Source organism: Zychaea mexicana (genome assembly GCF_025766255.1).
Source record: "Zychaea mexicana strain RSA 1403 chromosome Unknown BDB00scaffold_44, whole genome shotgun sequence".
Lineage (NCBI taxonomy): Eukaryota > Fungi > Mucoromycota > Mucoromycetes > Mucorales > Lichtheimiaceae > Zychaea > Zychaea mexicana.
The window spans coordinates 160,006-187,308 of record NW_026516707.1 but is presented as its reverse complement, the minus strand read 5'-3'; the positions used below and the strand labels follow the sequence as shown (position 1 = coordinate 187,308).

Sequence of the window (27,303 nt, the reverse complement as noted above, 5' to 3'; positions counted from 1 at the left end):
AGACTGTTTGGCGAAGCTTTAGGGATAGAGTATCTTGCTAACGTCATACTTGAAAAGACCAAGATCCCTATATCATATCAGTCTTCTTAATTATGTTCACAGGAAGAGCAGGGCGAGTACCATAACGACGACGATGATCAAGCATCCACCAACACGCAGTGAGAAATGTTTTTAGCTCACTGATATATGATTTGTATATAATGTTGGTTGGTCCGTAGAGCCGACGTGTCAAGTCTCTTCATAAAGTAACGCAAGTCAGTCGTCGCCAAGGCACATTAATCTGAGACTTTCCTCCATCTGACGAGCTGTCGCAGAAGGTATACAACGGTCTTTATCGAGTGACAGAAATCAGTCGTTTCACAACCCCATCGACCACTACAAACTTTCAGTTTTCAGTCTCTGTATTCGAGACAGTGGATGGTGTCAAGGTTTCAAACAGTTGATGAGATTGTTCTATCTGACAAAAGACGGAATATTCCATTAGGGATCTGTCAATCAGACCAACATGATCTTGCAGACATGCGGCACTCCTGTAGGATTTGGTGCCAGCCATGTATGTATGATTAACAGTCTATAAGCTGATCCTCGTCGCCCTCACCTAACCTTGATATCACCTTTTAGCCCACATCCGTTTACGTAGCACAGGATCCAGATGACGTTAAAAGAACCCGAGGGAAATTCTATAATCTTTGTATTTTCCTACAGTGCTTAAATGTACCATGTAGTTACACATTTACGACTAGATCTTCTTTTACCAGCTTTAATAAAATGCTGTACATTGTTATACTGTAGCAAAAAAGCAATTGCATAGTGGATCTATCTCACATCTGAAAGGGTTGTTCAGTAAACATAACCACTACCGCTGTAAAGGGGCTTTCTTGAGTACTACTGTAATTGAGGTTTCTAGGCATTAAATGGACGGTTGTTGCAAATTATATATATAAAAAGATTCTGGAAATGTACTAATAGAAGGAATGCTGGGAAAAAGAAAACACTGAAAAAAAAAGAGATATACAAACGGTATGCAAAAGAGGCGGTAAAAGGAGTTGGGTGTGTATGTATGAGTTATAAAAGGTGATATAGTGAATTGGGTGATTTGGTTGACAGTTGTGAATTGAGCGAAGTTATATATGTATATATAAGTGTGTGTGTGTGTGTGTGTGTTTGTGTTCAACGATGGTTGTCGTGAGATTGGCTATGGTGGTGTTGTAGGTGTATGGATCACTTGTGCGAAGAGGTGGAGAGAGTGCTGCCATAACGAGGGACGCGGTGTGGTTGCTGATGGTACGAAGGAGGACGAGGGGTATAGAAGAAGCCGGAACGACTGCCGGCTGAAGAGTAGGATGACAAAGGATGTCGTCCAAACACTGGGCTACTGCTTCCGTTGCCGCTTCCCACATTACCATGGCCACCACCGCCGCCGCCACTGCCGCTCGCTAAAGAGCCGCCGCTGTTGCTCACATCAAACCATCCATGCGTATTGCTTTGTGCGGATAGCAGTGTCATGTATGCTTGTTCTTCCTCCGAATCACGTTCCACCATGACCGTGAGCACCACGGACGTGAGCAATGCAGTGAGCTGTTTTGTTGTTTGTTGTTGTTGAGAGAAATAGGGTTTGTGTGTGAGTTGGGTGGGTGACACAAAATGTTGGCATTCGCTCGTGATGTACACTTCACCTCGCCCCATTAGCAACAAGTCTTTTTACCTCAAGTCCAACGATGATCAGCACAGCTGCTAGAATCCAGTCTCGCCATTCGATGAAGGAAGCTGTAAACGCACTCTTGCATCCGCTTGTGTCTGGTAATGGCTCTTTGCATGTTGATGAAGGCACAAGTCGATCGTGAGGTGAATCGTATCCACAGCAATAAAGTCTGAGTGTTGTTCTTGTTGAGTGACCCATTTCCACATTATTATTCACACAGAGTTAGCTATTCCAAAACGAACTTACGAATCCTCAATTTGGCTCAAGAGTGGCCCGTCGTTCTGCTGGAAGAAATCCCATGCCCAACTGCCGTAATCGTCCAGCTAATTTCCAATTTAGTATACACACACAAATTAAGCATGACGGCGTCCTTTATCTCTCTACTTACTTCTTTTCTGTGGGCATAAACAAGCGCGACAAGCACTATCGAAAGAGAAGGCGAAAAGGGACCGTGTGAGAAATAGAAAGAGAGTTGTGAAAATGCCCTCCCAAAAGAATACTGTACCTATTTCGAGTATCAGCAGCAATGCGACTGTGCTGCTGTATGTTTTTAGAAAGCCGGCATGTTCGATATGGGCTCCAAAGTAGGCGATAAATGATACGATGGTCAAGGCGCCGCCGATGGTCAGGAGTGCAATCGATAGTGTCCTGCTGAGCGATGAGTTGATTGTATATGCGCCTATTTGTGTGTTTTTTTTTCCAACGGTAGTCTTAGTTTGTGGGTGCGTGTGAAATACGCACTTCTTTACACTTCCTTAACCCAACCCCTCTCCCCCACACCCCCGCCCTCTCTTTTGATTCCTGCCCATAAACGGTAAAAACCGTCGACCACAAAAATCTGAGTATTTCATAGGGCCAAGCAAACTTGGCGTCCTCCTCCCCCTTCCGCAAAACCCGCTCTTTCCCTCATACCTAACGACAGAATAGCAAGTCCTGCAACCTGTTTAAGTTTTAAAAAGAGAATTCATGTCAATGCCCTTGTCCTTAATGGGTAATGAGATATAACGCGTGCGATAATAAAAGAGAAAAAAAAGGGGATTACCATAAAGATAAGATGGAAGACAGCGACGGCTTCGCGTAATCCTCGGGTTCGCCTCGAAACAAATCTTTCTTCCATTAACAAGGCAACTTGAGATTGTTGTTGTGTTTGCAAAATGTACAAAAAGGAAAAGAGAAAGAAGAAAAAGAAAGGGGTGGAGGGAACAGAGAGAGAGAGAGAGAGAAAGAGAGAGAAAGGGGAAGCTGTGGAAGAAGAAGAAGAAAAAAGCAGAGAGAGAGAAAAGAATTAAAAAAGTAACGCTTGCTTACCACACCTTAAAAACAGAAAAGAAAAATCATCCACGCCAGCAGCATCCACAAGGCTCATGTTTCCTGAAACAATGACATAGTTTCAGCCCTTCACGTAAACATACACACACACACACACACTCTCTCTCTCTCACTCTCTCTCTTTGTCTAACCTTATTATTATACCAATGATTACAAACATCTTTCCCAGTAATAACAACGATCAAGAAGGGTTCACTAGCTGCCAGGTCACTACCAAGGTCTGTGTACTTATTGACCTTGATCATAAACACAATGTCTTTGCCTTTGCAGCTTTGTGGATTCATCTATGATACTGACAAGTGGAATGTACGCTGCTGATCGAACAGTCCTATCCTCTGTGCATGTGCAGACATGATCTATACTATGCTGCATCCTTTTAATTTCACAAACAATAATAGCAACAACATCTCCCAAAACTGTAACGGAAGAGCAAGAGAAGAAACGCTGAGTTTCTTTAGCTGTAAGAAGCTTAAAAAAGGTTAAGAGTCTACTGTTGTGCACCGTCGTACCTGATCTTTTGACAGAGAGACAGAGAGAGAGAGAAAGTACATCATGCGATCTTCTCTCTTTCCAACTCACTATGTTCTATTATGCCCGACTCAGCACTTTATGATGTGTATTCCGCTCATGCCAGTAAGCCCCGCGAGAGACAAAGAAGCTCTTCTTGGAAGAAAAGAAGTACGAAAATAACATACTTTGTGTGATGAAGTGTCTGTGTCTGTTGTGTACTGTTACCATGCATGATATGTGCTCGTTCCTGCCAATGCAGGCCTGTGCATACATACAAACATACTTCCCTCCATAGCCAGATGTCTTATAAGTATAACATGTGATACCCAGGATCTACCTTTGCAGTACTGTGAGTTGCTGGGGTATGTCCACTGGCACGTCCCTCGTCATTCTTTGTAGTTTATACTGATTTACATACTCACACTCCGAATGGAACATATGGCTATACAAACAGAGGCTACTAGCACTTGCTAGCATACCTGCGCATAAGACCTGATAGTTATAATAGTAAGTATACCGTTCTGATAGTAATAACATGTAGTTAAAGTACACATTATGAATTTACTATGTTGACACCATAGTATATATGCACAGCAGCAGTAGCACATACAGTAATGCCTTAAAACAAAAACACAACAGCATGCGTCATCATCCTCATCATAGTCGCCATCAGCAGACCCAGCAGGTTTTCATCATCCGAGTCCAACAGCCAAGCCCGCGAATATTGAGCGTTGGTGTCCCTCATTCCTCAATGTTGGACAACAGAAGAGAACATATTATCTCGAATTTAATACGTGACGTGCGTCTTGAAGAGTGGTTTATAAAGACTTATTAATAAACTAACAAGCCGGTTGATCATTCTCTCCTATCCTCCACCGCAGCAACACTAAATCATACAAAGTACTAGCAGCTACTCCATTGACATAGACATCCATAAAGCAGTGATCGGTTATCTTGATCTACAGAGTGTTCTTAAGTCTTCTCCTCTTTGTGTCGTCGCCGATGTATGATATTGTGATTCTTGATTGTGTATCATGCTTAGTGTTTAAAATGCTATCTGCAGCTTTTGGATTGCTGTCAAGATCGGAAACGAACCTATCTTATTTTCGTTTTCGAGTGAATAACAAAGCCGCTGCAACAACAAGAGTGTGCGCGTGTGTGGTCCCCACGAAAAGCGTGTGTGGTTCCAAATAAATATATTTACAAAAGAGTTTTTTATTCGTTAGTCCGGGTGTGCGTGCTGTTGCCTGAAAACCTCTCTCTTTTAGTACCGCCTCCTCCTTTCCTCAACAGAATCCGGGGAAGCGATATAACCTTCTATTTCTCTTTTTCTTTCCTCTTTCTTTTCTCTTTCACTCTTCATTTTCCAATATTCTTCTGATTACTTGTTTTTTTTCAAAATTCTCCTTGAAAAAAGGAAATTGAAATAAAAAAAAAGAAAAAAACCACAAATCATTCAACATGATTGCCGCCCAACCAGCTCTCGCCAAGTCACGAAAAAACCAAGGACAGCAAGAACAGCAACAGGAACAGCTTTCACTTCAACATCGACCCGAGTATTTTTACGACCTCGACAAAGACGACGACGACGATTATTTTGAAGAAGCGCCTGCATCGGAAAGTTTTGCAATGGTACTTGAACGACGTCGACCCTACCGACCGCATGAAAGCTTACACGAAAACAGTGATCGCGATGATTTCGGGGATGGCAACAAGGATCGATTTATTGAACTTGCGCAGGCCGCATTGGAAGAAGCGACTTTGGAAGACGAACGAAAAGGTGTGATTTATGAAGTGGTGGAAGCATTGATTGCCAAAACGGGAGCACCGCTTGTGGCCGAAGTCATCTCTGAACAATTGCGTAGCCAGGATGTGATTGAAAAGTTGGCTGAATCCCACGAAGAAGAAGAGGAGCAACGGAGGAGACGATCGAAACAAAACGTCTTTGCGCCGAGCTTGTTGAAGGAGCCGCCAGATGCCGTGTTGCAGCCTGCTGAATACGAGGTCGACGAGGATGGGAATACTACGACCACCACCATTACCAACAATGGCAGCGATACCCATCACCTTGGCGGTAGTGCTACCAATCGTTTTACGGCAGCCATTGCAAGCAGTAATAATAATCGTCGATGGCTGATCTCTGAATATATCTGGAGACTGTTTCGGATCTTGTTGCTTGCAAGTCTAGTGGGATTGGTCTATCATTTCATGTGTGCCTATCATCAGAACCTCTTTTGATCGATTGAGCTACAAACAGAGGAAAAGGTTATTTCGTGGATGTGTAATGTATGCATTATTCATTCATTCATCATCATTGCCATATCATCATCTCATATATATATATATACACTATTACTACTATTACTACCCACAATCATATACACACATTACACACCACAATATTGTCACCTATCTTCCTGTCTGTTTCTTTCTTCCTATCTTTCTTTCCTACTATGTGCCCTTCTCTTTCACTCGCTCACTCACTTTCATCATAGCCACCTCCTTTATTTTTACTACAGCTACTACTATCGCTAGTATCACCCCCGGCTTTTCCCGTCTACTATTTCCTTTACGGAAATCAATCACCCACACAATACCAGAGTTTCTCATTTTTCAGTTACTATCCTCGTTTCTTTCGTTTGTAAATATATACTGCTAAGTCTGAATTTTCAAAATTGGGAGAATGGCGAAATATAAATTGGTAAAAGGTTGACGAGGATGTACATAGAGGAGGAGACAACGTGTTTGTGCAGTATTAACTATGTATGAATACCAGGCCATACTGCTACAATGTATAAATAATATGTGATTATAAAGGTATATTGCATCAAAGTATAATATGAGTAAGGTTTTCATGCATGTATGTGTTGGTGCTATTGGTGGCATTCCTGAAGGCGCGATGTGTGGCTCGTGCACAGCAATTTGCGAGAGAGCGAGTTTATCAATTGCACATGAAAGTTTTTTAAGAAGCAGCAGCCATTCGCCGCCTCAAGTTGCCTTGCTGTTGCTGTTCGTGAGATACAGCGGCCAAATGACGCTTTAATATATCATGCATAAGGTCTGTCTTTTCGTCGTCGTCGTTGCCATTGTCGTTGTTAATATCAGAATAGTTGTTGTCGTCTTCTTCGCTGTCATTGTCGACTCGGTAATTCTTGTTCTTGTAAATAAGCCGTTGCTGCTGCTGCTGCTGCTGTCGTTGCCGTCGTCGAGCACCCAACTCGGTCACCACGATTTCTTCTTCTTCTACTTGTTGTTCTTCTTGTTCTTTGTCGTCGTCAGTATCGCATGTTGTGGTGGTAGCGAGTTGAGGTTTTCCCCAAGTTGCCGACAGGAGCATAGAAGAAAAAGCTTCCACCGCGAATCCAGCACAACCGCCAATGATTACGCCACAGGCAATGGCAGCAAGTAGGAATGACACGACAGGGTACGATGTCAAGTGGGTCATGCCGACAATGCTTTGGTGAATCAGCCAGGTCATACTCTTGTAGGTCAAGCGGGCTGGTGAGAGTGCAAGATAGGTGCCCTTAGAAAACAAGCTGCGCACAGACGAAAAGGTGGATAACAAGAGTGACACGACCGAATCCAGGGCATCATCGGCGAGGTTGTGGTTGCTGTTGCTACTATCTTTGTCGGCAGTAGCCATAGTAATAAACACTGCCGTCAGTGTCGTTGCTATCATCAGTATGGATATTGCATTGTTGTTGGTCATGGTGCTTGTTGGGATTTTGTGAAGGGGGCCGAACCAAAAATAAAACAGCAAGGAAAAGAGAACTAAGCAAACAGCAATATTATGCTAGTCTGTTTGTGATATATCAATCTTGGAAGTCCACCAGCACGTGTGTTTGAACATATACTCTTTTGGCACGTGAATTCTTAAAAATCAAAAGCAACCATGATCAGTACAGTATGCATACGTGTGTATATAAGTCGTATCCCCATTTTGTAATGAGTTACTGTATGTCAAAATAACAAAGGGGAAAGAAGGCCTGTACATATGGTAACTCACTCGTTAAAATCTCCCTGCTTCTTCTGGCAAATTTATAAACAACGGATAACCAACAAAAGAGCCCATTATTACTGCTTCAATGCACAGTCGGGAGCAACAACTATCCTCGTCAAGCAAACCATATTGCTTCTCCATTAATATGCATATAAGCCAGGGCTGGCACCACCGCATATACACTTATTATCGATCCATTTTCTCCAAACAGCTTCTACCTTCACCTTCTTTTTATATCAAATACATGTTCCTTAGCATACTATTTTCACTCGAGTACCGCACATTGTTCTTTTTTGATTTAATGAAACGTAGAAGGAAACGTATTCGATTTTATCCAGGACGTAGACAATAGCAGACGACAGAAGAAGAAGAAGAAGAAGAAGCAAGTTAGAAAGAAATTGAACGAGGTACAGTAATGAGTCCACCCGTCATATTATATTTATTGGTTTCTTTGTGAATATATGTTTTTTTAGCCTCGCATTGGCCCGATCAACTAGACGGAAAACAGGCGGAGCAGCTGCTACATGCTTTTAATAAGGTGCGGACGAGCACTCACCGGTAATAATGCGCCTATTAAAGCATAGCGATAACACATTGCAGGTTAATTTGTATCCAAAGCCATACGCTGTTCGACAAGGTCGACATTTGACCAAAAGCCAAAAGGGCATAGTATTGACATCCCTATTTTTCGCGACAACGTCGGACGAGGCTCGCATATTATATGAGGTGGCCATTGGGTTCAAGGATCAATTAGTACATGATTCCGGAGCATCATTTCTGCAGCAGCTATCAAGGTGATTCTGGGAGCACTCATTTGGGAGATAAACTTGTATTCAAACGTGTGTACTAACAGTATATTAAGGAAGAAACCGGTACAGAATAAGGTGGTACTGTTACAGTCAGCATTAAGTAACCTGTACATCGCACGACCCATTGACGGCCTGCATTCATTTTCTCTTAGACAACTTCGCCATACATATCATACCTCGCCATTTCGGATCAGCGCAAATATCACACTGCATTCTAAATGTTATGTACAAAAGAAAAATACCTTTTGCGTTTCCCGTAGTTCTTCGATCGCATGATAGATCAAGGTTTAAATTTTTGCTACTATCCTTCCTTCCCATTACACTCCGTAAGCATATAACAAGCTTTCTTCATCATTTTCAATGTGTGCCGCTTTCATACTAAATTTCAGCATATAACAGTAACAATTGTTTTCATGCATCGCATTGTACTTGATCGTTTACTAGCGAAGCGCGATGAGCTTTACCGTAAGTAGTACTCAAAGTTGTATATGAGCCCCGCGGCTGCAATACATCTGCCTCCCACCATATACTCCGTTTACATCCCAACAATCTCTTTATGGCACATCTAAATCAAAATTACTCCTGTATGCTTTTCATGTTGTACCTCCACCATACAGCAGGATAATCGGTGGAAGATGTATATTATAGCACTGACATAAAACACGCATCACAGCCAGTGTTATTTCTATTATGTAACAAACTATCTCCTTCTTCGACTGAATTATATTCGTAAAGCATAAAGATGCCCGGATTGGAAGAGATTTTTTCATGTCTTCGAGTGCTGAGTAAACATGACTCATGAAATGCATTGCTGTACGCATGTACAATTCTTTTTTTTGTTGTGTAAAGCGCAATACTATATAGAGACTTCTCACGGTTCATTCATAGCTGCAACTTTTCCTTTTGATTTGGGAGAAAATAGACGTCCACTCTTCAACCAGGTGTACATGATACAAAAAGTTAGACTCTGCGAATTGTAGTTCTCAACAAAAGATGCACATGTTTGCATTCTCTCATACTCATCGTACAATGGACTGCTAAGCTTTGAATTGAAACGAGATTCAGTGAATAACTACATACCATGCATGGTCGCTCGACCTATTTTCTATACTTGGCTTTTGATGCATTGCGGCACGGCCTTTTAATTTTCGTGATTAATAGTGTAAAAGGCTCGTGCATTATGGTTACCGTAGTGACACAAGTAATTGAGATTTTCCTGCTCAGAACTTTATGGAACAATCGTTTTCCTCTCAAAACAAAAAAATCTATGGCCTACTACTAGAATCTTGTAACAAACATAAATCTTTTTTTTAATGAAATATAGTATGTACAACGTTCAGCAACTAACGTGTATAAGATGGTCTGATGTATTAACATTCCTTTACACTAGTAATGTAGTAACTACTAATAACGCACGACAACTTATCATATAAAATTACCATTGGTTGGGTCACTACGACCACTACTCAACAACAGCAAGCGATAGTATGCCATCGATCGATGTGGTCGAATGTTGATTCCACAAGTGGTGTCACTCATGAGGATGTGTATCATGAGACCAACAGCCACTGTCACTATGTCGTTGACACTATCATCAAAGAAGGCTTAATGCGTTAATTCGAGAATCTGTGGAGGAGCAACGCAATTATGGCATCAAGAAGACGATCGCCCAAGTAATATGAAAAGTCCCTTTTGCTAGGTAAAAGTGACATCAATCTTCAAGGGTTACTTCACAGTTCACACAGACAATACTAGTTATATAATAGAAGGGAGCGATTTGCAAACAAAGCAAGTTGATATCATGCACATAATGCATAACAACCAAAGGAGTAATCTTCTTTTGGTGGTTGCTGACCAATAGCACTTGCTCTAGGTAGGATGTATTAGTTATCCGTGTTCTTTGAATGTGGCGAGACGAATCACATGATTTGCCGAGAAAACACACAAAAAGGCGCTACCTCATTTGTTTCAATTCATCCGGCTTGGAACGGCTTTTTTTCTTTTCTTTCTTTCTATTAAAGCTCGAGCCGGTATAAAGAAAAAAAAGATAAAAATAGTCGTGTGATTGATTGATAGAAATCAGGCTGATTTGTCATTCTTTGCTTTTGGAAAATGTGCAAAAGTGGAAAAGGGGGAGAAAGTGGTAATATGAATGATCATCTTGGCCTTGTCCATCCCCCTGCTTTCCCGTATGAGTCGATTGCTCCATTTTAACAGGATTTGGGTGGGTGGGGGGATGGATCGGAACAAGGAGGGACGTCCTCGACCAATTGCAGAGACGGGAGGGGTCCATTCGCTCGAAGACAGAGAGAGAAAAACACATAACGACGTCACTTGAATTCTGACTCATAGCTTTTGAAACGGCGTTGAGTGTGAGACGGGGGAGAAAGAAAGGGAGTTCAATAGTGGAAAGGACCCTACATACTATCTGCTCCTTTGCCTTCTCGTCCTCCATTTTTTCTTACTAATAATATGAGCTTTTCTTTTTACTTGTAAGAAATTTATTTTTTACTACTGCAACCCATCTATTTTGCCACCCAACTCCTCTTCCTTTCCCACAAAGAATTTTTCTTCTTTTATTCCTCTACACTTCAACAACAGCAACAACAACAACAACAACAGACCAATTCCCCCAATGAACATTAGCTGTTACAACACTCCTATCAACGTCATTACTTTTATCGATATTATTCATCCACAGAAACAACAGCAATGGCAAGTTTTCCTTGGCAACCGTATTACCCACAACCGCAGCACCTTGCTCTCTTTGGGGGGACAAGACAAAAACGACTTGCACCGCACGAGTTAATCAAGATGCTCTACGAACCCACGACCCTCATGGAGGACAGTGCCAGCAACACTTCCTCATCGCTAGACTCATTTACCACCAATACTACAACCACCACTACTGATTCCGAAACGTGTTCTTGCTCGCCGCAGCACAAACATCATCACCACCACCACCACGATTTAAAGAACAACATTGGTAGCCACCACAGCCAGAGCAGCAATAACAGCAGCAGAATTAGCAATGGCAGCAAACGACGGGCCTACCACTTGCTTTTACGAGAAATCCGCCGCTTACGAGCCGAGAACGACGGCTTATGCCAAATGGTGGACACCATCAAGCAAGACTTACGCTTTGAACGAGAATCCCGTCAAATATCCGAACGATGCCACCAAAAATACTATACGGAGTCTTCCGATAGACAAGTCGAACTAGAGCTCGATGTCATGGACAAGGACAGTGAGATTGCAGACTTGAAAGAACGGATTGCGGTATTAGAAGCAGCATCCTCTCCCACTGTCGATGCCTGCAACAACAACAACGTGACCACCCCCGCCTTGTCCAGATCAAGTTCATTTTCACGTTGGGGATGTTTTGATTTTGATGACGACGACGACGACGCGTTGTTTTGCCAACCTGTCATGGGCGAGTCAGCCACGCCGGATCCACTTGCAACATTGGATAGACAGCGAGGCGATTCGAGTGAAGACGACGAGGACGATGACGAAGCGTTTGAGCACTTTGACGACGACGACGACGACAACAACACTGTAGAACATGACCACAATGGATATAGATCCTCTGGGCCATATCCGAAAACAACAACGACCGACGACGAGAAATTCGAACAATTAGCCACATCCTATTTACACCAAGCCATCCTATCCAAACTCACCTCCGCACGAGCCAATCTGGAACTCGATGATCTCATGCTGAAATACGATCCTTCGCCTGCCGTCGTCTTGCGGATGCTTGCCACCTCCTTTGTTGTCTGGGTCAACAATGTCGTGTCATCCAGTAACGATAGCGCAGTCAAGTCGCTGACCCATGCTGTCACTGAAGGATTTTTGAACTTTTGGAAAGCCATTCTGGAAAAACATGTCCATGACGAGGATGACCAGTGCCAGTTTTTGAATGAAGCCGAACGGATTTTGGACACCAAGCAAGAACAACCCAGTGGCGCTGCTGCCATCGTTGATAACTTTCACAGACTGTTGATCATGCTATACAAGTATGACATTGTGGATGGCGAAGCAATCACCCGTTGGTGGCACTCGGTCGTAGTCGTTGAAGATGAGGAGGGTCATGTTGCATGTCGACTGCGCGGTGTCACGAAATCCTTTGCTCAATGGCTTGACGAAGATGAAGAAGACGAAGAGGATGATGACAGTGACGACGACGATGACGATGACAGTGTCTTTGACGGTGCTGTGTTTGCCCACGATATTGAAGACGACGACCATCATCATCATCATCATCATCAGCACAATGGTGACGATGATAGGGAGATCAGCAGCGACAGCGATACAGTGATTGACGCGGGTCACACGTCTATTGAAGATCACAAGGTGCTGGACAGCATGCTGGAGCAAGATCGTGAATACTGCGCATGTCAATTTGAAGAAAATATCAAGGACAATGACAACGGCGACATGAAGGATAACAATACCATCAACAACCACAACAATAACACTGCACATAGTAATCAATCTCCTGAACAACCGGGAACAACCTGTAAATGCCAAGATATATATACAACCACAACAACATCATCATCCTCCTCCCCAACCTCCCATACAGCGGATGAAAAGAAACCAAAGAAATCCGTACGCATCGTATTGTAAATAGTTAAATACACACTTTTCAATTGGGTTCTGATCAAAAGAAAGAGACCCTCTCATCCTCCCTCTACCCTTTTTTCCCATTTTGCCTTTTCCTAACAAAAAGTTCTACCCTTATTACATTTATACACACACTCTCTCTCACCTAAAGTATATTGCTACGAAACCAAGAATAAAATTCTAGTCTTTTATAAACCAACAAAAAACAGAGGCAACCTGAGGTAGATATTGAAAGGCCTATGGCGAGCGAGCAGGTACCGGTATGACGATCTTGTAAATGGTTTGCTTCTGTGATCCCCCTCTCCAAGGCTTCATGATTACGAAATAACGCACATGTTACCATTATCAGAACAGTTTCGTAACCACGAATAATTTGCCAAAAGCCTGTGGTATTTGTATATCCCCTTTACCCAATTAAGCCCTTTACTTTTATACAAGTGACAACTTCCAAGAAGCCAAAATATATATTTTTTGTTCCATCAAGCTCCATACTACTACTACTACGAAATATGGAGGGTAAGCGAGAGGATGCGTTCTTTTTTAAAGGGAGAAAAACAGCGAGCGAAGGGAGAGAGAGAGTGAGAGAGAAAAGCAAAGGTGGCTGGAGAAAAAAAGAAACAGGTCATGACAAAAGAGAAAAAAAAAATTAAATACAGATTATGTGTGGGGAAGGCAGGGTGTGTATGTGTGTGTTTGTGCATGGTTGGATCGGATGAACGGTGGAGGGGATGCGATGGGAGAGAGAGAGAAAAAAAAAAAAGCAAATTGTGTCCCTTTCCTATCTTTTTTACTTTTGGAGATTGTTTTTTTTGTTCCTTTTACTGGCTCCAGTAAGGCTGCTGGCGACCCATGGGAGATGGTTGCTGAGCAGAAGGTGCTTGCTGTTGTTGTTGTTGCTGCTGCTGTTGGCCAGGCTGTTGTTGCTGGAAGTGAGCAAAGTGCTGCTGCGGGTACTGCTGCTGGTAAGGGAAGCCCGAATGACCAAAGTAATTGCCAGGGTTCATTGCCTGCTGATAGCTCTGCTGCTGCTGCTGCTGTTGATGCTGCTGCTGTTGCTGCTGTTGCTGCTGGTGGAGGTGATGACCGTTGCTTCCACCGGCAGCGTTGGTGGCCGACTTGTTCAATGGACCGCCTGCCACTTCGTTCTTGTTCGACTGTTGCTGGCTAGGTACTGCCTGCTGTTGCTGCTGCTGCTGCATCGCCTGTTGAGGCTGTTGACCACCCGCACCGGTACTGCCGAGGAATCCGGGCAACTGTTGTTGGTACGGCTTTTGATAGTCATGGAGACTCATGCCACCCAAATGGTGCTGGAGACCCGACATGTCGTCATAGCCTACTACACCGCTACCTGCTCCTGCTCCTGCTGCTGCTGCAGCAGCACCGCCAGTGACGGACTGGCCATACATGGTTTGCTGCGAGTATGGCGAGCCAGAGGCAGCACCATAGGGCGAAGCAGCGGACCCAGTGCTGGGCTTACCCACGGAATGCTGGTACATGTTTGGGTACATGTTCTTGTTCAAAAACGGTTGGCCATAGGATTGCTGGTAGCCAAACTGGTTGGGCATGTAGTAGTATGGGTAGTAAGGCATATTGGCTGGGTACATTTGCTGAGCAGCGCCCGGGGTCTGCGCACCCGAGTGCTGAGGCATCGAGCCCACGCCATCTTGGTTGTGTTTGTCACGGCCCTGGTACGTGCCAGCAGAGGTGACTGAGGGAGATTGGCTGTAAGCAGAGGGATCATAGTAGCCCTACATTGAAAAACAATGACAATAGATGCGTTAGTACAAGCACAGGCATTTGCTACTATTATGCAAAACTTACCATAGCAGCAGCGGCACGGTGTGCCTCAGTGCCATAGACACCGTATTCAGGAAGCGAGCCCATGGGGCTGACACCAAAACCAGACAAGTTGGCTGGTGGCTGGTTGGGCAGATAAGAACTGTAGCCCGAAGGAAGCTGGTCGACGCCAAAGAGCTGCTGCTGCTGTTGGTGAGCCTGATGGGCTTGCTGCTGCTGCTGCTGAAGGTGTGCCTGTTGTTGTGGCTGTGTCTGTTGAGGAAGGGTCTCCTGCTGTGGCTGCTGCTGTTGTTGCTGCTGCTCTACAGCTTGTTGTTGTTGCTTCAAAGGTGCGCTTCCAAAAGCATCGGCAGCACCATATTGATTCTCGACAATAGCTTCTTCTTGGTCCCTAGAACCCCCCCCCCCCACCAAAATCGATTTAGCGAATATCACCAACCCAATTTTCTCTTTGTTCTTCACTGCTCACTCACTCATCCTACGTTCGAATTGTTCCAACAACCTTCCTCTTCTCTTTTTTTGCCCCATGACCAACACCACACAACTATATAACGCGTTGTCACTATAGGCTTACCGGCTGGGCTCTGATTGCAAAGTGGTCTTTTGAATGTCAACGGTCTCAGTAGAGTTGTCATCGAGATTCAAGCTGCCAAATTTAACACCAATGGAGCTCAATGAGGCACTGTTGTTGGGCAAGACGACAGGAGCATCTTGCTTCAAACGACGGCTATTGGTGGATTGCTTTCGGGTAACGGGTACTTCTTCTTGTGGCAATTGTTGTTGTTGCTGTTCGTTGGCAGGTTCAATTTCGGCGGGTTTTTCTTCGTGTGTTTCTGTGGTAATAGGAGTAGTAGTAGTAGTGGTGGTGGTTTCAGGTTCCTTTTCGGTAGTAGTCGTAGTAGTAGCGGATGTCTCTTCGGTAGGTGCTCCCCAGCCATCGGTGGTAGTGGTAGAAGGCGCGTTCCATTCATCACTTGTTGCTGCTGCTGCTGGTTCATCCCACGACGCTTCCTTCTTTGGCTCATCATTAAAGTCCTGGACAGGTTCATTGTCGTTGCTGTTCCACGAATCATTCGTTGTTGTAGGAACATCCCATCCACTAGCGCTTTCAGGTTCTTTCTTTGATTGCGGTTCAGGTTCAGGCTTGGGTTGTGACCTGTTTTATTGGTTCATTGTTAAATGTTCTGTTAATACGCGACGCGATATCATAGACCCTCCCACGACAATATAAAAATCCGGCAGTCTCTCTAACTCTAACTCTCTCTCTCTCTTACGATGAACAATGAAAACGAGTAAATTACTTACTTGAGTAGGCTAGCCCATGTTTTCGGTTCAGATGACGTAGTAGTAGATGCTTTGTTTTCTGATTCTGCTTCGGGTGCTGCTGTCGTAGTAGATGTCGTAGTGGTAGCGGTAGTTGTAGCATTGTTGTTAGTATCATCACAGCCTCCAGGTGTATTCGAGGAAGCATCCCATCCACTGCCGCTGCCGTTTGCGGTGTCTGCTTGTTGACCACTGCCGCCAACCCAGCTGTCATCGGCGGTTGCATTCGTTTTGCTAGAGGCGATTGCGGCCCACGAGTCACCATCGGGCTGGAACGATGACTTTGTCGGAGGGGCCGTTCCCCAGGTGGCAGCAGCAGGTGCTGTCGATGCCGCATGGTTGTTTGCTTGTCTTGGGCCTCGCGAACCGTGTCCACCACGACCGCCTGATTATTTTCCCCCAAAAAAAAAAAAAAAAAAGAGTGGACAAGGAGTGTGTAGAAGGCGAGAGAATAAAAAGAACGCGTCAGCTCAGATATAAAGCCAGAAGAAAAATAGGTAGTAAAAATAGACAACACTACTATTTTTCTTGTCGTTACATACCTCTTCTAGATCGATCATTATTGCCTCTGTATGACGACTGTGGCCGTTCCGAACGGTGTGAATATGTTTGTTGTGCTGCTGCTGCTGCTGCTGGTGGTGAAGGATTGGTGGCTGCCGCGGCTTTGGCCTTTTGTGCTGCTGCTTCCTTTTTTGACTTTTTGCTTTTCACTTCACCCCATTGAAAGACATGGCCTGCGTGTGTTTTGAAAAAAGGTGTTAAAAAAAGCCAAGAAACAAAAGAACTATAGAACAAAAGGTTTTCTTCTTTCGTTACCTTCACTGATTCGGTCTACTGCGACTTCGAGATCCCCGTCGGCCTCTTGAATGGCAAACAAAAGATCATCGTCTGTCCATTCTGTGAATAGCTCCCTGAGGGTAGAAAGCTGTGAGGAGTATTTCGACTTGAGCTTTTTCAAATCAGATGGTTCTGATGATCCACCTGTCATGGAGCGTGATCCGTGTGAAGTCATTTAATTCTGGCAGTTTGTGAGAAAACAATCAAAACAAAGAGTTGTACGAGAGGAGGACGTGTTAGCTTTTTCAGCAAGCAAGCAAAAAAAGAAAAAGCAATAAGGAATGGTTATTTACGTTTTGTGTGTATGTGTGTATGTGTGTGTGTGTGTAGGTCGAGATGGAATCCTTTTATTTTTTTGCTCCCTCCTTTTAATTGTCACTTGTAAATGTCACGAAAGAAAAAATAAAAGAAGAGCGAAAGAACTGGGATTTTCTAATTGGTTGCAGCTACTTATAAAAAAACTCTTTTCTACTACGAGCGTCTACGATGCGGAGTTGTATTGAGCCTGCTGCTGTGACAAAAATGGTGTCGTTTCATTCGCTTCGTTTCGCTGTTCCTGCTGTCTTGTTTTATCCTGGTCCTCCTCTCCTACGTTGTCGTTGTCGTCCTGGCTCAGGACTGCGTAACCTTCACTGCTGGCCACCACGGTTTCTTCTTGTGTAGTACCCGCAGAACCACCGCGTCTCCAGGACAAGCAGATAACGCCACCAATCGTAATGGCAACACCCACCATGACGCACAGCAGTTGCCACCATTGAAGACGATCCCACTGATCGTAATAAACAAGGCCGTTGAACAGGCAGGAAACATTGAAAGCGCAAAAGGAGAGTGGGATCAGGATAACCGTGTCACATAGTCGCAGTCCTTTGTTGAGGTAATATAACTGTTATGGAAAAAGATGAGTAATTGGACTTTGTATACACAATAAAGATTTACCTGGAGGATGGCTGTCAGAACAGTCATGACGACGAGTAACCATGTCCAGACATGGTGTAACTGGTCTTGGCCATAGATGATGGTCAGGATAAATAGCTCGAGGCCGCTTTTGGCAAACAGCAGACTTTGGCTGCTAATGTTGCCTCCCAAGACGCCGTAGCTTTATAACATATAAGAAAAAAAAAACGTGTATGATGGTTGATAACAATAAAGGAGAACACGTGTTTTGCATCAACAGCAAGGCCCATTATTAAGGAGTATATTCTTTTGTACACCTATGAGGATACACGCACGTAAGGCACATCACATTACATGACAAAGAGACTTCTCTCTACACACACACACACACACACACAAAGACTTGAAGGGAGAGACACACAAAAACTGATATCACGGCATAGAATGCCAAGATCAACAAAATTTAAGTTCTTTATAATGAACAAAAGAAATTGAAAAAGAGAAAGAGAAAAAAAAAAGACTTTACCTTATTCCAATATATGTTTTCAAATCGGCCATATTAACCCATTGTCCAAGGAGTTTTCGATCAGCAGGAGCCATTTCTTCCTGCTCTTGCTCGATCTTGTTGTACCGATACTCGAGATAGTGTGTCGAGATCATGGTGATCAGAATGAATGCCTCGAGGATGCTAAAATAGACAATGAATGCTGGCTTTCTGTATAGCTCGATCAAATCTTCCAGGCTATGGTTGGGTTCCTGGATGGCTCCAAACATGCCAACCAGCAGTGCACCGATACTGATCAGCAGTGTTCCTATGATCACACACACACACACACAAGCATTCATTTAATGTGTCATGATCTCAGGAAAAAAAACCATCGTGGTGCCAAGTTGGAAAGAGCAGACAATGTGAAACACAAAAGGGTAGCTATGATCATTTACCCCATAGGCTGAGTCGCGTGAACGGATCACCCAGTACAAGTCGTGCTGCAATGGCGTTGAATACGAGGTTCATGGCCCCGATGGGTGCCAGTATGACGACTGGTAAATACCCGATCGAAAACACAGAACCAATGATGTTTGCCGTGAGATAGGTGCCAAAGCTAACTACCCACAACGGCCTTTTGAACGCATGCTTGCGTCGTTCTCGTGGGTATATCTGGTCGTTTAAGATATGTGATTTCCGTTGAAAGGCCATGGCAAACGATTGTATAAGGTTGGTAATGAGTGAGATGCCAATGCCGATCCAGAACGATGTGTCGTAGTATGTGTATAGTTGTATAGTAGATGTTGCTGATTCTATGTAGTTCATTGTGTATGTGATGTAGGTGTATGTAGAGTATAGTAATATATGAGTGTAAAAGAAGAAAAAGTAGAAAAGAGAAAAGAGAGTGGTGCTACCCCCACGCATGAATGTTCGTCCGGATATATTATGTCTTGACACTGCAGCCCAATGGATGAGCATGTAAATTTCTGGTTTTCCTTTGACAAACAAAACGCCTACTAGTAGTGTCCGAGCCCCATCATCATCATATTACGCATGTTCCATTGAGCTTACACGAGGCTGCTAACTTTGTAAGGGCCTGTGTGTGACACCCGACAGCCAGGGCTGCATTGTTCCCCACCTTCATCTATTGACATATCCCTATCATCCGTGAATACAAGTTCACTCTGATGGATGGATTGCTTTGGACAGCAAATGAATCCATATGTGAAAGGCGAGACTTCTCTCCATGCTTACCGGTAAGTATATCAACCCTCTTATAAAGTAGCAGAGCATATAAAGTGCGGAGTGTACTAAACAGGTGTCAAAACAGCCGTCAAAGGAAAAATAGACGTATCTATTTACACAAACTTATTGCACACATTTGACGTTAATGGGGGGGGGGGAAAGTAGTTATTTAGCTCTTTGCGGGTTATTTTTCATTGGGTGCTGCCCACAAACGACCTATGTCGTCGGCTCCTCAAAATCCTACCCGTCTCTATATATAAAAGAACGCGAAAGCAACTGGGCCTCGCCCCCCCCCTTCAGCTCGTTACTTTTTTTTGTTTTCATACTTCATCATGGCTGCCACCACCTACTTTGAAACCATCAAGCGTTCCTACACTGACGTTGACATTGCCAATGGCATTGACACTACTCAGTTCCTCGAAGCTACCGAAGGCGTTGTCAACTTGTTTGGTAAAGCACGAAAGAAAAGGGGGATGCAGGACTTACGGCTTTTTCTTTAGTAGATGAGCTAATCCATCCTCATGATGACATCTTGTTTTATTTCTAGACAAGCTCGGCTCATCTGCTTTCTCGGTTGTTCAGAATGACATGAACGGTAACATTAAGGTACAAAAAAAAAAAGAAAAGTATCTGGCAAGAGGGCGAGAGACAGAGAGAGTATGTGTGTGGGACTGACATTGATTTTTATTTCTCTTAGAAAATCCGTGACAAGTTGTTGAGCAACCCTACTGCCAACGCTACGTTGCAGGGTCTCATGGAAACAGAGGCCCCTGAAAAGAAGCGTGTTGCCACCGAAGGTCTCTTGTGGCTGACTCGGTAAAGTGCAAGATGGTGGGGTCCATTATCGAAAAGATACATGTAATGCTGACTCTATATATCTCTAAAGTGGTCTTGATTTCACTGCTCAAGCCCTCCGCCGCAGCATTGACAATTCTGCCGAGGAACTCAATATCTCGTTCACCAAGTCATACGAGAACACCTTGAAGAAGCATCACAGCTTTGTGGTTCGACCCGTTTTTGGCGTAAGTTAGGACAAGGGGTGGGGGGAGGGAATTAGGAGTGCATCAAAGAACTCGTTAGAGTGAAACAGAACAGAAGGGTCGTTGTGGCGCGGAGGATGTTAAAGTACTTCTTACGCTGATCATGTCTTTTCTAGCTTGCCATGAAGGCCTGCCCTTACCGCAAGGACTTTTACGAAAAGATCGGCGTCTTGACGGATGCTGCTTTGGAATTGATGAAGACTTGGTTGGCTGCTCTGGAGAACATCATTTCCATCATCAATGCTGTCTTCCAGGCCCACCCTGAATACATTAAGGGCATGTAAATCACTTTCGCTCTCTGTGCACTCCTCCTCTCTTAATCACATTCCTATAAACAGTCCACATGCATTTCAAAGCACGCATACAACATCTCCCAATCCCCTCGCAATCTTTTTTTTTCTGCTGTTTTATCAGTTTGTTTCTCTTTTAATTTACTTTTTGTGATTCTTCAATTTTCCTTGATAAAATACCAATAACTCAAAACAAAGAATACACTGTTCTTGTGCTCTTTTCACTCAGGTTCTTTGCATGGGTTTTTAACAGGTGTCGTGGTGGTAATGATAATTGATGGATGGATGGGATAATATAAAGAAGGAAAAAGGATCAAAGATGTCTCAAGTAAGCAGAGAACAATGTATATATAAGATAGATACTGCAATTATATATATGTGTGTGTGTGTGTATATATAATAAGAGAAATGGGGTGTGTATAAGAATGATATTACAATGAGGAGGGGAATACAGTACGTTTGCGGCGCTCGTATTCATCAAAGCGCAACGCGGCATAGCTCATGTAATCAAATTCGATCGTCGAGATCTTTGCCTGAATGAGTGCCCAGAGACCCCAATAATAGTGAGATGCCAATGAAAATCCTTCCACTTCTTTATACAGATGCTCCAACTCTTCGTGTGTTGGCGCCACTATCAATGATCCTCGTTAGTTCAAAGGCACTCCTATCAAGATAGCAAGCGGTTACTTACCTCCATTGAATTCAGTCAGGTACCACTCAAACCATTGCATTTGGAACGGCTTGTCTGGATACCGCGAATAGTCACACTCGAACCCAGCAAACTCGTTGAAATGGTTGCCGATATCGAATCCTCTAAATGCATATCCGCCATACTCGTAGTCGATAAACGATGCTTCCTCTACATTACGCAGAACACACGTGTCAGTGTGATACTTCTGGTCCCCACGTGGAGTCACATTTCTCGTATATCCCCAATTTCCACGTACCTTTCTCATCATCATAGATAACGTTGCCATATAACAAGTCATTATGGGAAAATACGACTGGTGAATCGAGTGTTTCAAGTACCTTTGCAAGATTCTCAAACTACATAAAACATAAGGGGTAAGTGATAACCGTTTTCTATCTCATACCCTCACGTGTCCGAAAAGATGGAGAGAAGCTTGTGTTACTCTATACCTCTTCAGAGAGCTTTTGAACGTCAAATCGAGCATTGAATTTCTTTTGCTGTTCGGGATCATCGTATTGCGTTGGCACTAAAAAAAAAAAGGACAAAGCAAAAGTATTGATTGTTAATCTAACAATCCAGCTTTTGGTATCCCCTATGGGATTGCAGTTAGTTACCATCAGCTAACCAACGTCGCATGGTACTCCACAATGTTTGTTTTGGTGCTGCCGGCTTTCCCGACGTCGTTTGATCCTGTGGCAACAAGACCTTGTGCCACTTTGCGGCCTTATTCGCAATCCACGCAGCCGTCTTTGGTTGACCCAGTTCCTCTACAGTGGACACACGACCATTAATGAATCCATACATTAACCCGTTTCTGAATCGAGCATACAAGGGTGGGCATAGCCCTCGAGCGGACAAGGTCACCAGATTCTATCCGTTATATATCAATAGCTGGGAAATTGGCATCCATCCAACTCCTTTCGATCTTCATTGCTCTCCCGAGAACATGATAACCATCATCCCCCTCCAGAAAATAATCCTTTGTAAACCACTCGCTCGTCCCAACCAAAACACTTACGATAATCTCTTGTTTGCGATCGATAAGGATTTCCGATTTACGACCAAATGCTCGTACCAAGACCGAGAAATCGGTGGGTCGATGTGTCACTCTAACCACTACATAATATGCATCTAAGTATATATTCTGGGATCTTGCCATGTTTCAAAAATAAAAAGAAACTGGTAATACTTACACTGATTTGTTATACCGTCTTTACACTGAACAAACTTTATATCGTGTTCGTCCCACGAAGGGAACACTGTGGATACAATTTTAAATGCCCCTGCAAATAGCTCACCGCTTGACACCTCATAGTCGATATAGGGTGTTGCTTCGATAAGCTGATCAAGCGAATCATCAGCCGAGATCGCATGGCCGCTGTCGTTTGACGCAGGTTGGCATCGGACGCTGTTGGGAGGCATTGCGTGTGTTTCGAAAGAAAAAAAAATATAAAGAATAAATAGCGTCGATCGATTGTATGTCGAGAAAAGAACCGCCTTTATTTTTGGTTGGCAATTGGAGCAAGGACAAAGAGTAACGAGGGGTGGGGGGAAGAGAAAAGAAAGAAAGAAACAAAGGCCGAAACTCTTTAGTGTTTTAAAAAAGTGTGGTCCGCTTGTCTCTTGTGCGATCCTGGGATCCTGCGTTAAATAATTGTGTTCCCCGCTCTAGCATTTATCCTTCTATAGTTCACACTGTTCTATACTCATGGCTCTTCCCGATATTGATCCGCCACCTGGCAATGGCCCAGGCAACAACCCACCAACAAAACCGCTTGAAGTCCCTCGACTTTCATATGCTCGCATTGTTCAAAGGCACCGCCAGTCTTTGATGAAAATTGAGAGCGAAACCCGCCTTACGCCGGACGATTCAGACGCACAAAAAACTACTCGCATTATTACCTCCAACATCTACCGAGTGGGAGGTTCCCCTGCTTCGGCAAACAGTGTCTTCTTTGACCTCAGTAGCCGTACTGAGCCCTTAGCCAAGTTGTTGAAACGTATCGCCCAGCACTTCCCCAACAACTGCGGTGGCCAACCAGTTCGTGAAGGCCCTAGAGTCCTTGTTGAACTTTTTTTTGAAGACGCCGCAGACCTTCAGCACGCCCTCGATGAAGGCATCAGCTTTTCAAACAACATCATCATCAAACCTTGCCGCGCACTATCATCTGATGCCCAAATCACCAAAGTGCGCCTCTCGCAGCTACCTTACAGGAGCCCAGACAAGTTGGTTCACGGAATTCTCCAAAGCCTCAGCCTTTACGGGCGAGTCTTGGATTGCGGCATCTACCGCGATGCTCAGTCTGGTCTCTATATGGGTACAGGCTTCGCTGTGCTGGACCGCCAACCTATCGCAGACGAACAGACTTTTAGTCCCATTACGCATGTCATCCCTTGGTGCACCAGCAAAGACAGCTTTTATGCCACTTGGGCGGCCATGGCATTACACTGCGCTCGCTGCCATAAGGAAGGACATCATGTCAATAACTGCCCTCAGAATCCCCGCAATCACCGCGCCTGTTGGTCTTGCGGTGAAATTGGCCACTTGTCGTACCTGTGTCACAACAAAAAGATCTCCGGTCGTGCAACTCGTGGCGCCACTAACAAGAAGCGTAGAAAAACGAACAACCCGACGAGTCCCTCGACAGCACCAAACGTCTCACCAACCACCGAGCCATTGGACCACAATCGTACCCCAGAGGAAACACACACAACACTCGACAACCATGACGAGTTGACTTCCCAGACCAGAACCAGCTCGAGACGACGCTAGTGGCGACGACGAATCCTCCGACGCGATGGAGACCGACACTGACTCCGTCGTGGAAGAGTTGGAAAACGAAGAAAGCGCAGCCCCAGCCCCTGTGGACGCGGAGGCCATACAAGAAGCCTATGAAGAATTTCTCGAAGAACGCACCAACAAACCCGCCATGTACGAAACGATGAAAACCGCCTTTGCGAACCGACAACTAGCCACAGACTTTTGGAGCCAAACATTCCCCATGATGACTGCTACCACCCGGCATTCCATTACTACGACTTTGGAAGTAGCCGACCAACAAGTGCTGGCGGCCCTCCTCGAAGGACGATTGCGCACCATGTAGCAACACAGAGAGCAGCAACTGGCGACACTCCGCTCCGTCCGTCGCCCGCCTTCGACACTTCAGATTCAGATCCAAAAACACCAAGCTACCGCACAAAGAGCGGCCGCCTCGTGAAGCCGTCTCCGAAAGCTCTCAGTGGTAACACCGGGTCGTCATCTCATTGAAGAGACGACCCGCAAAATTACGTATCCATCAATATATTATGATACCCAATAATATTCTGAAATTATGCTCTCTCAACTGTAACAGTCTTCGAAAAACCAACAACCTGGCGCTCGATCGTCGCTCATGCGCTATCTGCGTCACCAACACCCACATCTTCTCGCTCTCCAAGAAACCGGAGCTGGCTCAACATCAATTCAGCAATCTTTCGACCAACAACTCCTCGTCTCCTCCAGCTCGTGGACTCAACACTGTGGACTCGTAGCCTTCTCGCCCGACATCATCATCACAACCATCCCTATTGATCTTGGCGCCAACACTTCCCGCATCATTTATGCCAAAATTCAATCCGCGACATCATCTTTCCTCGACTTCTATATTCTCGTAGTCTATGGACCCGCGACTTCCTCTATTCGAGCGCGACACACTTTTTACACCGCTTTAAGCAATTCAACAATTTTCTCTGACATCCCTGACCGACTTATCATCGCTGGGGATTTTAACTACAACTACCATCTTGCCGCTCACCGCCACCGTGTCCCAGCATCCTGGCAAGCCATGCTTCACACCCACTACGTCGATTGTATCACGGAATTGGGCGAGGGCCTGCCCCTTCCTACATTCCGCCGAGGTGATCTGTATTATTCTACGCTAGATTTCATATTTTCCTCCCCTGAGCTACGTCCGCAACTGTCTAAAGCTGAAGTACAACGCTTACCCTTAGAATGGTCAGACCATGCTCTCCTTTCCGCGCACATTCACCTAGGTGACTGCAATAGAGGCAAAAGTTACTGGCGCGGCAATCCCAATTTTACCCACATCAAACAATTTCGGCAAGAGCTGGCCTCCTGGCTCTCCCAAGTGTTCCCCTTACTGTCTTCACATGGATCACCCCAAGCACAATGGGACTTCCTAAAAGGGGAACTTCGCAAATTTATGCAGCGTTTTGGCCGCCAGCGCGAGGATTGGCGGAAGCAGCAGCATAAAGCCTTACAAAGGAAACGAAACAAGCTTATCCGGTCCAACCCTCCGCCCAGCATATTGGCAGCTCACCTTGCCCGAGTCGAACTTCAGCTTGACCTCATCCAAAAAGAAATTGTTGACAATGCGGCGCTCAAGTCTAATTTACGTTGGCGAGAGCAAGGGGAAGTATCTGCTGGATACCTGAAACGCACTGCTACTACCAGACAGACTCAACGCCTTCTTCTGTCCATTCAGCACCCGCAAACTAACGTATTACTACAAGAACCATCCGACATTCAAGAAGCTGCTCGTTTCTTTTATCAGGACCTGTATTCCGCCGCACCGATGGACTTACGCGCACATGATAGCCTCTTAGCATCGATTCCTTCCTCTTGTCGAGTCTCTGCTGCCTCTTGTGACATGCTGCTAGAGGAATTCGGTATCGAAGACCTGCAACTTGGTGCGAAACGTGCCCCAGCGAAAAGCAGCCCTGGTCTCGATGGCCTCCCCTACGAACTCTGGTATTTGGTCCTCCAACACCCCCAGTACAAGGTTCTTGCGTGTGAGGTATACAATGCCGCCCTTCAAGGCTCCTGTTTCCCTCCATCGTGGACCGCAACGTGTGTCGCGCTGTTGCCCAAGAAAGGAGACTTAACCTCCCTGCGTAACTGGCGTCCGATTGCCTTGATTAACACCGATGCTAAGATCTTCACTCGGCTATTGAATTCGCGCTCATACAAGCGGCAGACAAGCTCATCAACCCGTTCCAGGCGGGTTTCATGCCTGGCCGATTCATAGCCGACAATGGTATGTTGGTTAAACTTATCATGGAACAAGAACGCAATAATACAGCACCATCTGGACTGGGGCTTTTACTAGATCAGGAGAAAGCCTATGACCGTATCCATCCGGTTTATCTTGAACGTACCTTGCTGCATTTTGGCTTTCCACCTAGTCTGGTCTCATCAATCGTCACCCTCTTTTTCACAACCAACATCACACTCAACATCAATGGTAACCTAACAGCTCCAATACAACAGCGCCGCGGGCTTCGCCAAGGAGATCCATTGTCCCCAGTGCTTTTCAATCTTGCAATCGAACCTCTGTTGCGCAGCATCATGCAAGATGAGTCCTTTGAAGGCATCCAGCCCCAATATGTCTCATCTTATAGTCGCGTGCCTCCCCCAGCTCCCCTCAAAGTTCTGGCATATGCGGACGATGTTTTTGTGTTTCTCCGTTCCCCCTCGGACCTGCAACGACTACAATTTCACCTGGACCAATACCAAGCAGCTTCTAATGCTCGACTGAATACACACAAGTCTCAAGCCATCTCGCTTTCCGGTGCACCGGTGCCACACTGGGAGGGCCACTTACTGGATGCTGGCTTTCCGCCTCCGCACGATAGGAGCCACCCGAGCCCGGTAATCTACCTTGGTTTTCCCCCTCGCCTCCTCTTCTCGTCAATTGAAAGTGTTTTTAGACGCATTACTC

At 44.8% G+C, this 27,303-nt stretch overlaps 8 protein-coding genes across 8 annotated transcripts; 3 read left to right on the top strand and 5 right to left on the bottom strand.

Moving 5' to 3' along the window:
• Positions 1–1,079: 1,079 nt before the first annotated feature.
• BDB00DRAFT_826947 (Tetraspanin family-domain-containing protein) lies at positions 1,080–2,976 on the bottom strand. Its single transcript, XM_053123764.1, has 7 exons — positions 2,745–2,976; positions 2,615–2,642; positions 2,208–2,381; positions 2,091–2,125; positions 1,949–2,025; positions 1,706–1,871; positions 1,080–1,578 (listed from the first exon to the last, which is right to left on the bottom strand). The coding sequence occupies exons 1-7, from the start codon at positions 2,817–2,819 to the stop codon at positions 1,222–1,224; spliced, it is 912 nt and encodes a 303-aa protein (XP_052978996.1). The 5' UTR covers positions 2,820–2,976; the 3' UTR covers positions 1,080–1,221.
• Positions 2,977–4,181: 1,205 nt separating this feature from the next.
• On the top strand, positions 4,182–5,779 carry BDB00DRAFT_883375 (uncharacterized protein; the record flags this gene model as incomplete). Its single annotated transcript, XM_053128229.1, has 4 exons — positions 4,182–4,185; positions 4,584–4,689; positions 5,227–5,523; positions 5,620–5,779. 4 exons carry the CDS (start codon positions 4,182–4,184, stop codon positions 5,777–5,779), a joined length of 567 nt encoding a protein of 188 aa, XP_052978995.1.
• A 362-nt stretch (positions 5,780–6,141) lies between these two features.
• BDB00DRAFT_422593 (uncharacterized protein) lies at positions 6,142–7,310 on the bottom strand. The gene has a single exon (XM_053117326.1). It carries the CDS (start codon positions 7,248–7,250, stop codon positions 6,504–6,506), a length of 747 nt encoding a protein of 248 aa, XP_052978994.1. The 5' UTR covers positions 7,251–7,310; the 3' UTR covers positions 6,142–6,503.
• A 3,854-nt stretch (positions 7,311–11,164) lies between these two features.
• BDB00DRAFT_788544 (uncharacterized protein) lies at positions 11,165–12,982 on the top strand (the record flags this gene model as incomplete). The annotated part of the gene is made up of 2 exons (XM_053120812.1): positions 11,165–12,563; positions 12,699–12,982. The coding sequence occupies 2 exons, from the start codon at positions 11,165–11,167 to the stop codon at positions 12,980–12,982; spliced, it is 1,683 nt and encodes a 560-aa protein (XP_052978993.1).
• An 815-nt stretch (positions 12,983–13,797) lies between these two features.
• On the bottom strand, positions 13,798–17,087 carry BDB00DRAFT_883374 (uncharacterized protein; the record flags this gene model as incomplete). The annotated part of the gene is given in 7 exon segments (XM_053128228.1): positions 13,798–14,727; positions 14,801–15,237; positions 15,250–15,254; positions 15,351–15,932; positions 16,082–16,484; positions 16,642–16,833; positions 16,916–17,087. 7 exon segments carry the CDS (start codon positions 17,085–17,087, stop codon positions 13,798–13,800), a joined length of 2,721 nt encoding a protein of 906 aa, XP_052978992.1.
• A 262-nt stretch (positions 17,088–17,349) lies between these two features.
• Positions 17,350–19,218, bottom strand: BDB00DRAFT_826934 (uncharacterized protein). Its single transcript, XM_053123763.1, has 4 exons — positions 18,773–19,218; positions 18,357–18,642; positions 17,873–18,032; positions 17,350–17,819 (listed from the first exon to the last, which is right to left on the bottom strand). Exons 1-4 carry the CDS (start codon positions 19,140–19,142, stop codon positions 17,418–17,420), a joined length of 1,218 nt encoding a protein of 405 aa, XP_052978991.1. The 5' UTR covers positions 19,143–19,218; the 3' UTR covers positions 17,350–17,417.
• A 627-nt stretch (positions 19,219–19,845) lies between these two features.
• On the top strand, positions 19,846–21,091 carry BDB00DRAFT_826930 (glycolipid transfer protein domain-containing protein). Its single transcript, XM_053123762.1, has 5 exons — positions 19,846–20,012; positions 20,110–20,168; positions 20,260–20,378; positions 20,449–20,584; positions 20,719–21,091. The coding sequence occupies exons 1-5, from the start codon at positions 19,895–19,897 to the stop codon at positions 20,884–20,886; spliced, it is 600 nt and encodes a 199-aa protein (XP_052978990.1). The 5' UTR covers positions 19,846–19,894; the 3' UTR covers positions 20,887–21,091.
• Positions 21,092–23,191, bottom strand: BDB00DRAFT_826924 (kinase-like domain-containing protein). Its single transcript, XM_053123761.1, has 7 exons — positions 22,777–23,191; positions 22,602–22,699; positions 22,198–22,453; positions 22,033–22,109; positions 21,840–21,939; positions 21,584–21,751; positions 21,092–21,523 (listed from the first exon to the last, which is right to left on the bottom strand). The coding sequence occupies exons 1-7, from the start codon at positions 23,003–23,005 to the stop codon at positions 21,324–21,326; spliced, it is 1,128 nt and encodes a 375-aa protein (XP_052978989.1). The 5' UTR covers positions 23,006–23,191; the 3' UTR covers positions 21,092–21,323.
• Between the last annotated feature and the right edge of the window lie 4,112 nt (positions 23,192–27,303).

What these genes read in the sequence shown, in the direction of transcription:
- BDB00DRAFT_826924 (XM_053123761.1), bottom strand. Translation starts at nt 23,005, where the DNA reads ATGCCTCCCAACAGCGTCCGATGCCAACCTGCGTCAAACGACAGCGGC. An exon ending in TATCTATGATGATGAGAAAG is followed by an intron (nt 21,752 to 21,839) that starts GTACGTGGAAAT and finishes TGCGTAATGTAG; the next exon opens with AGGAAGCATCGTTTATCGAC. An exon ending in CCTGACTGAATTCAATGGAG is followed by an intron (nt 21,524 to 21,583) that starts GTAAGTAACCGC and finishes GATCATTGATAG; the next exon opens with TGGCGCCAACACACGAAGAG.
- BDB00DRAFT_826947 (XM_053123764.1), bottom strand. Translation starts at nt 2,819, where the DNA reads ATGGAAGAAAGATTTGTTTCGAGGCGAACCCGAGGATTACGCGAAGCC. An exon ending in TCTTCCATCTTATCTTTATG is followed by an intron (nt 2,643 to 2,744) that starts GTAATCCCCTTT and finishes AAACTTAAACAG; the next exon opens with GTTGCAGGACTTGCTATTCT. An exon ending in TTGAGCCAAATTGAGGATTC is followed by an intron (nt 1,872 to 1,948) that starts GTAAGTTCGTTT and finishes AACAACACTCAG; the next exon opens with ACTTTATTGCTGTGGATACG.
- BDB00DRAFT_422593 (XM_053117326.1), bottom strand. Translation starts at nt 7,250, where the DNA reads ATGACCAACAACAATGCAATATCCATACTGATGATAGCAACGACACTG.
- BDB00DRAFT_826934 (XM_053123763.1), bottom strand. Translation starts at nt 19,142, where the DNA reads ATGAACTACATAGAATCAGCAACATCTACTATACAACTATACACATAC. An exon ending in CACGCGACTCAGCCTATGGG is followed by an intron (nt 18,643 to 18,772) that starts GTAAATGATCAT and finishes GTGTGATCATAG; the next exon opens with GAACACTGCTGATCAGTATC. An exon ending in AAAACATATATTGGAATAAG is followed by an intron (nt 18,033 to 18,356) that starts GTAAAGTCTTTT and finishes TATGTTATAAAG; the next exon opens with CTACGGCGTCTTGGGAGGCA.
- BDB00DRAFT_826930 (XM_053123762.1), top strand. Translation starts at nt 19,895, where the DNA reads ATGGCTGCCACCACCTACTTTGAAACCATCAAGCGTTCCTACACTGAC. An exon ending in ACATGAACGGTAACATTAAG is followed by an intron (nt 20,169 to 20,259) that starts GTACAAAAAAAA and finishes TATTTCTCTTAG; the next exon opens with AAAATCCGTGACAAGTTGTT. An exon ending in GGTCTCTTGTGGCTGACTCG is followed by an intron (nt 20,379 to 20,448) that starts GTAAAGTGCAAG and finishes ATATCTCTAAAG; the next exon opens with TGGTCTTGATTTCACTGCTC.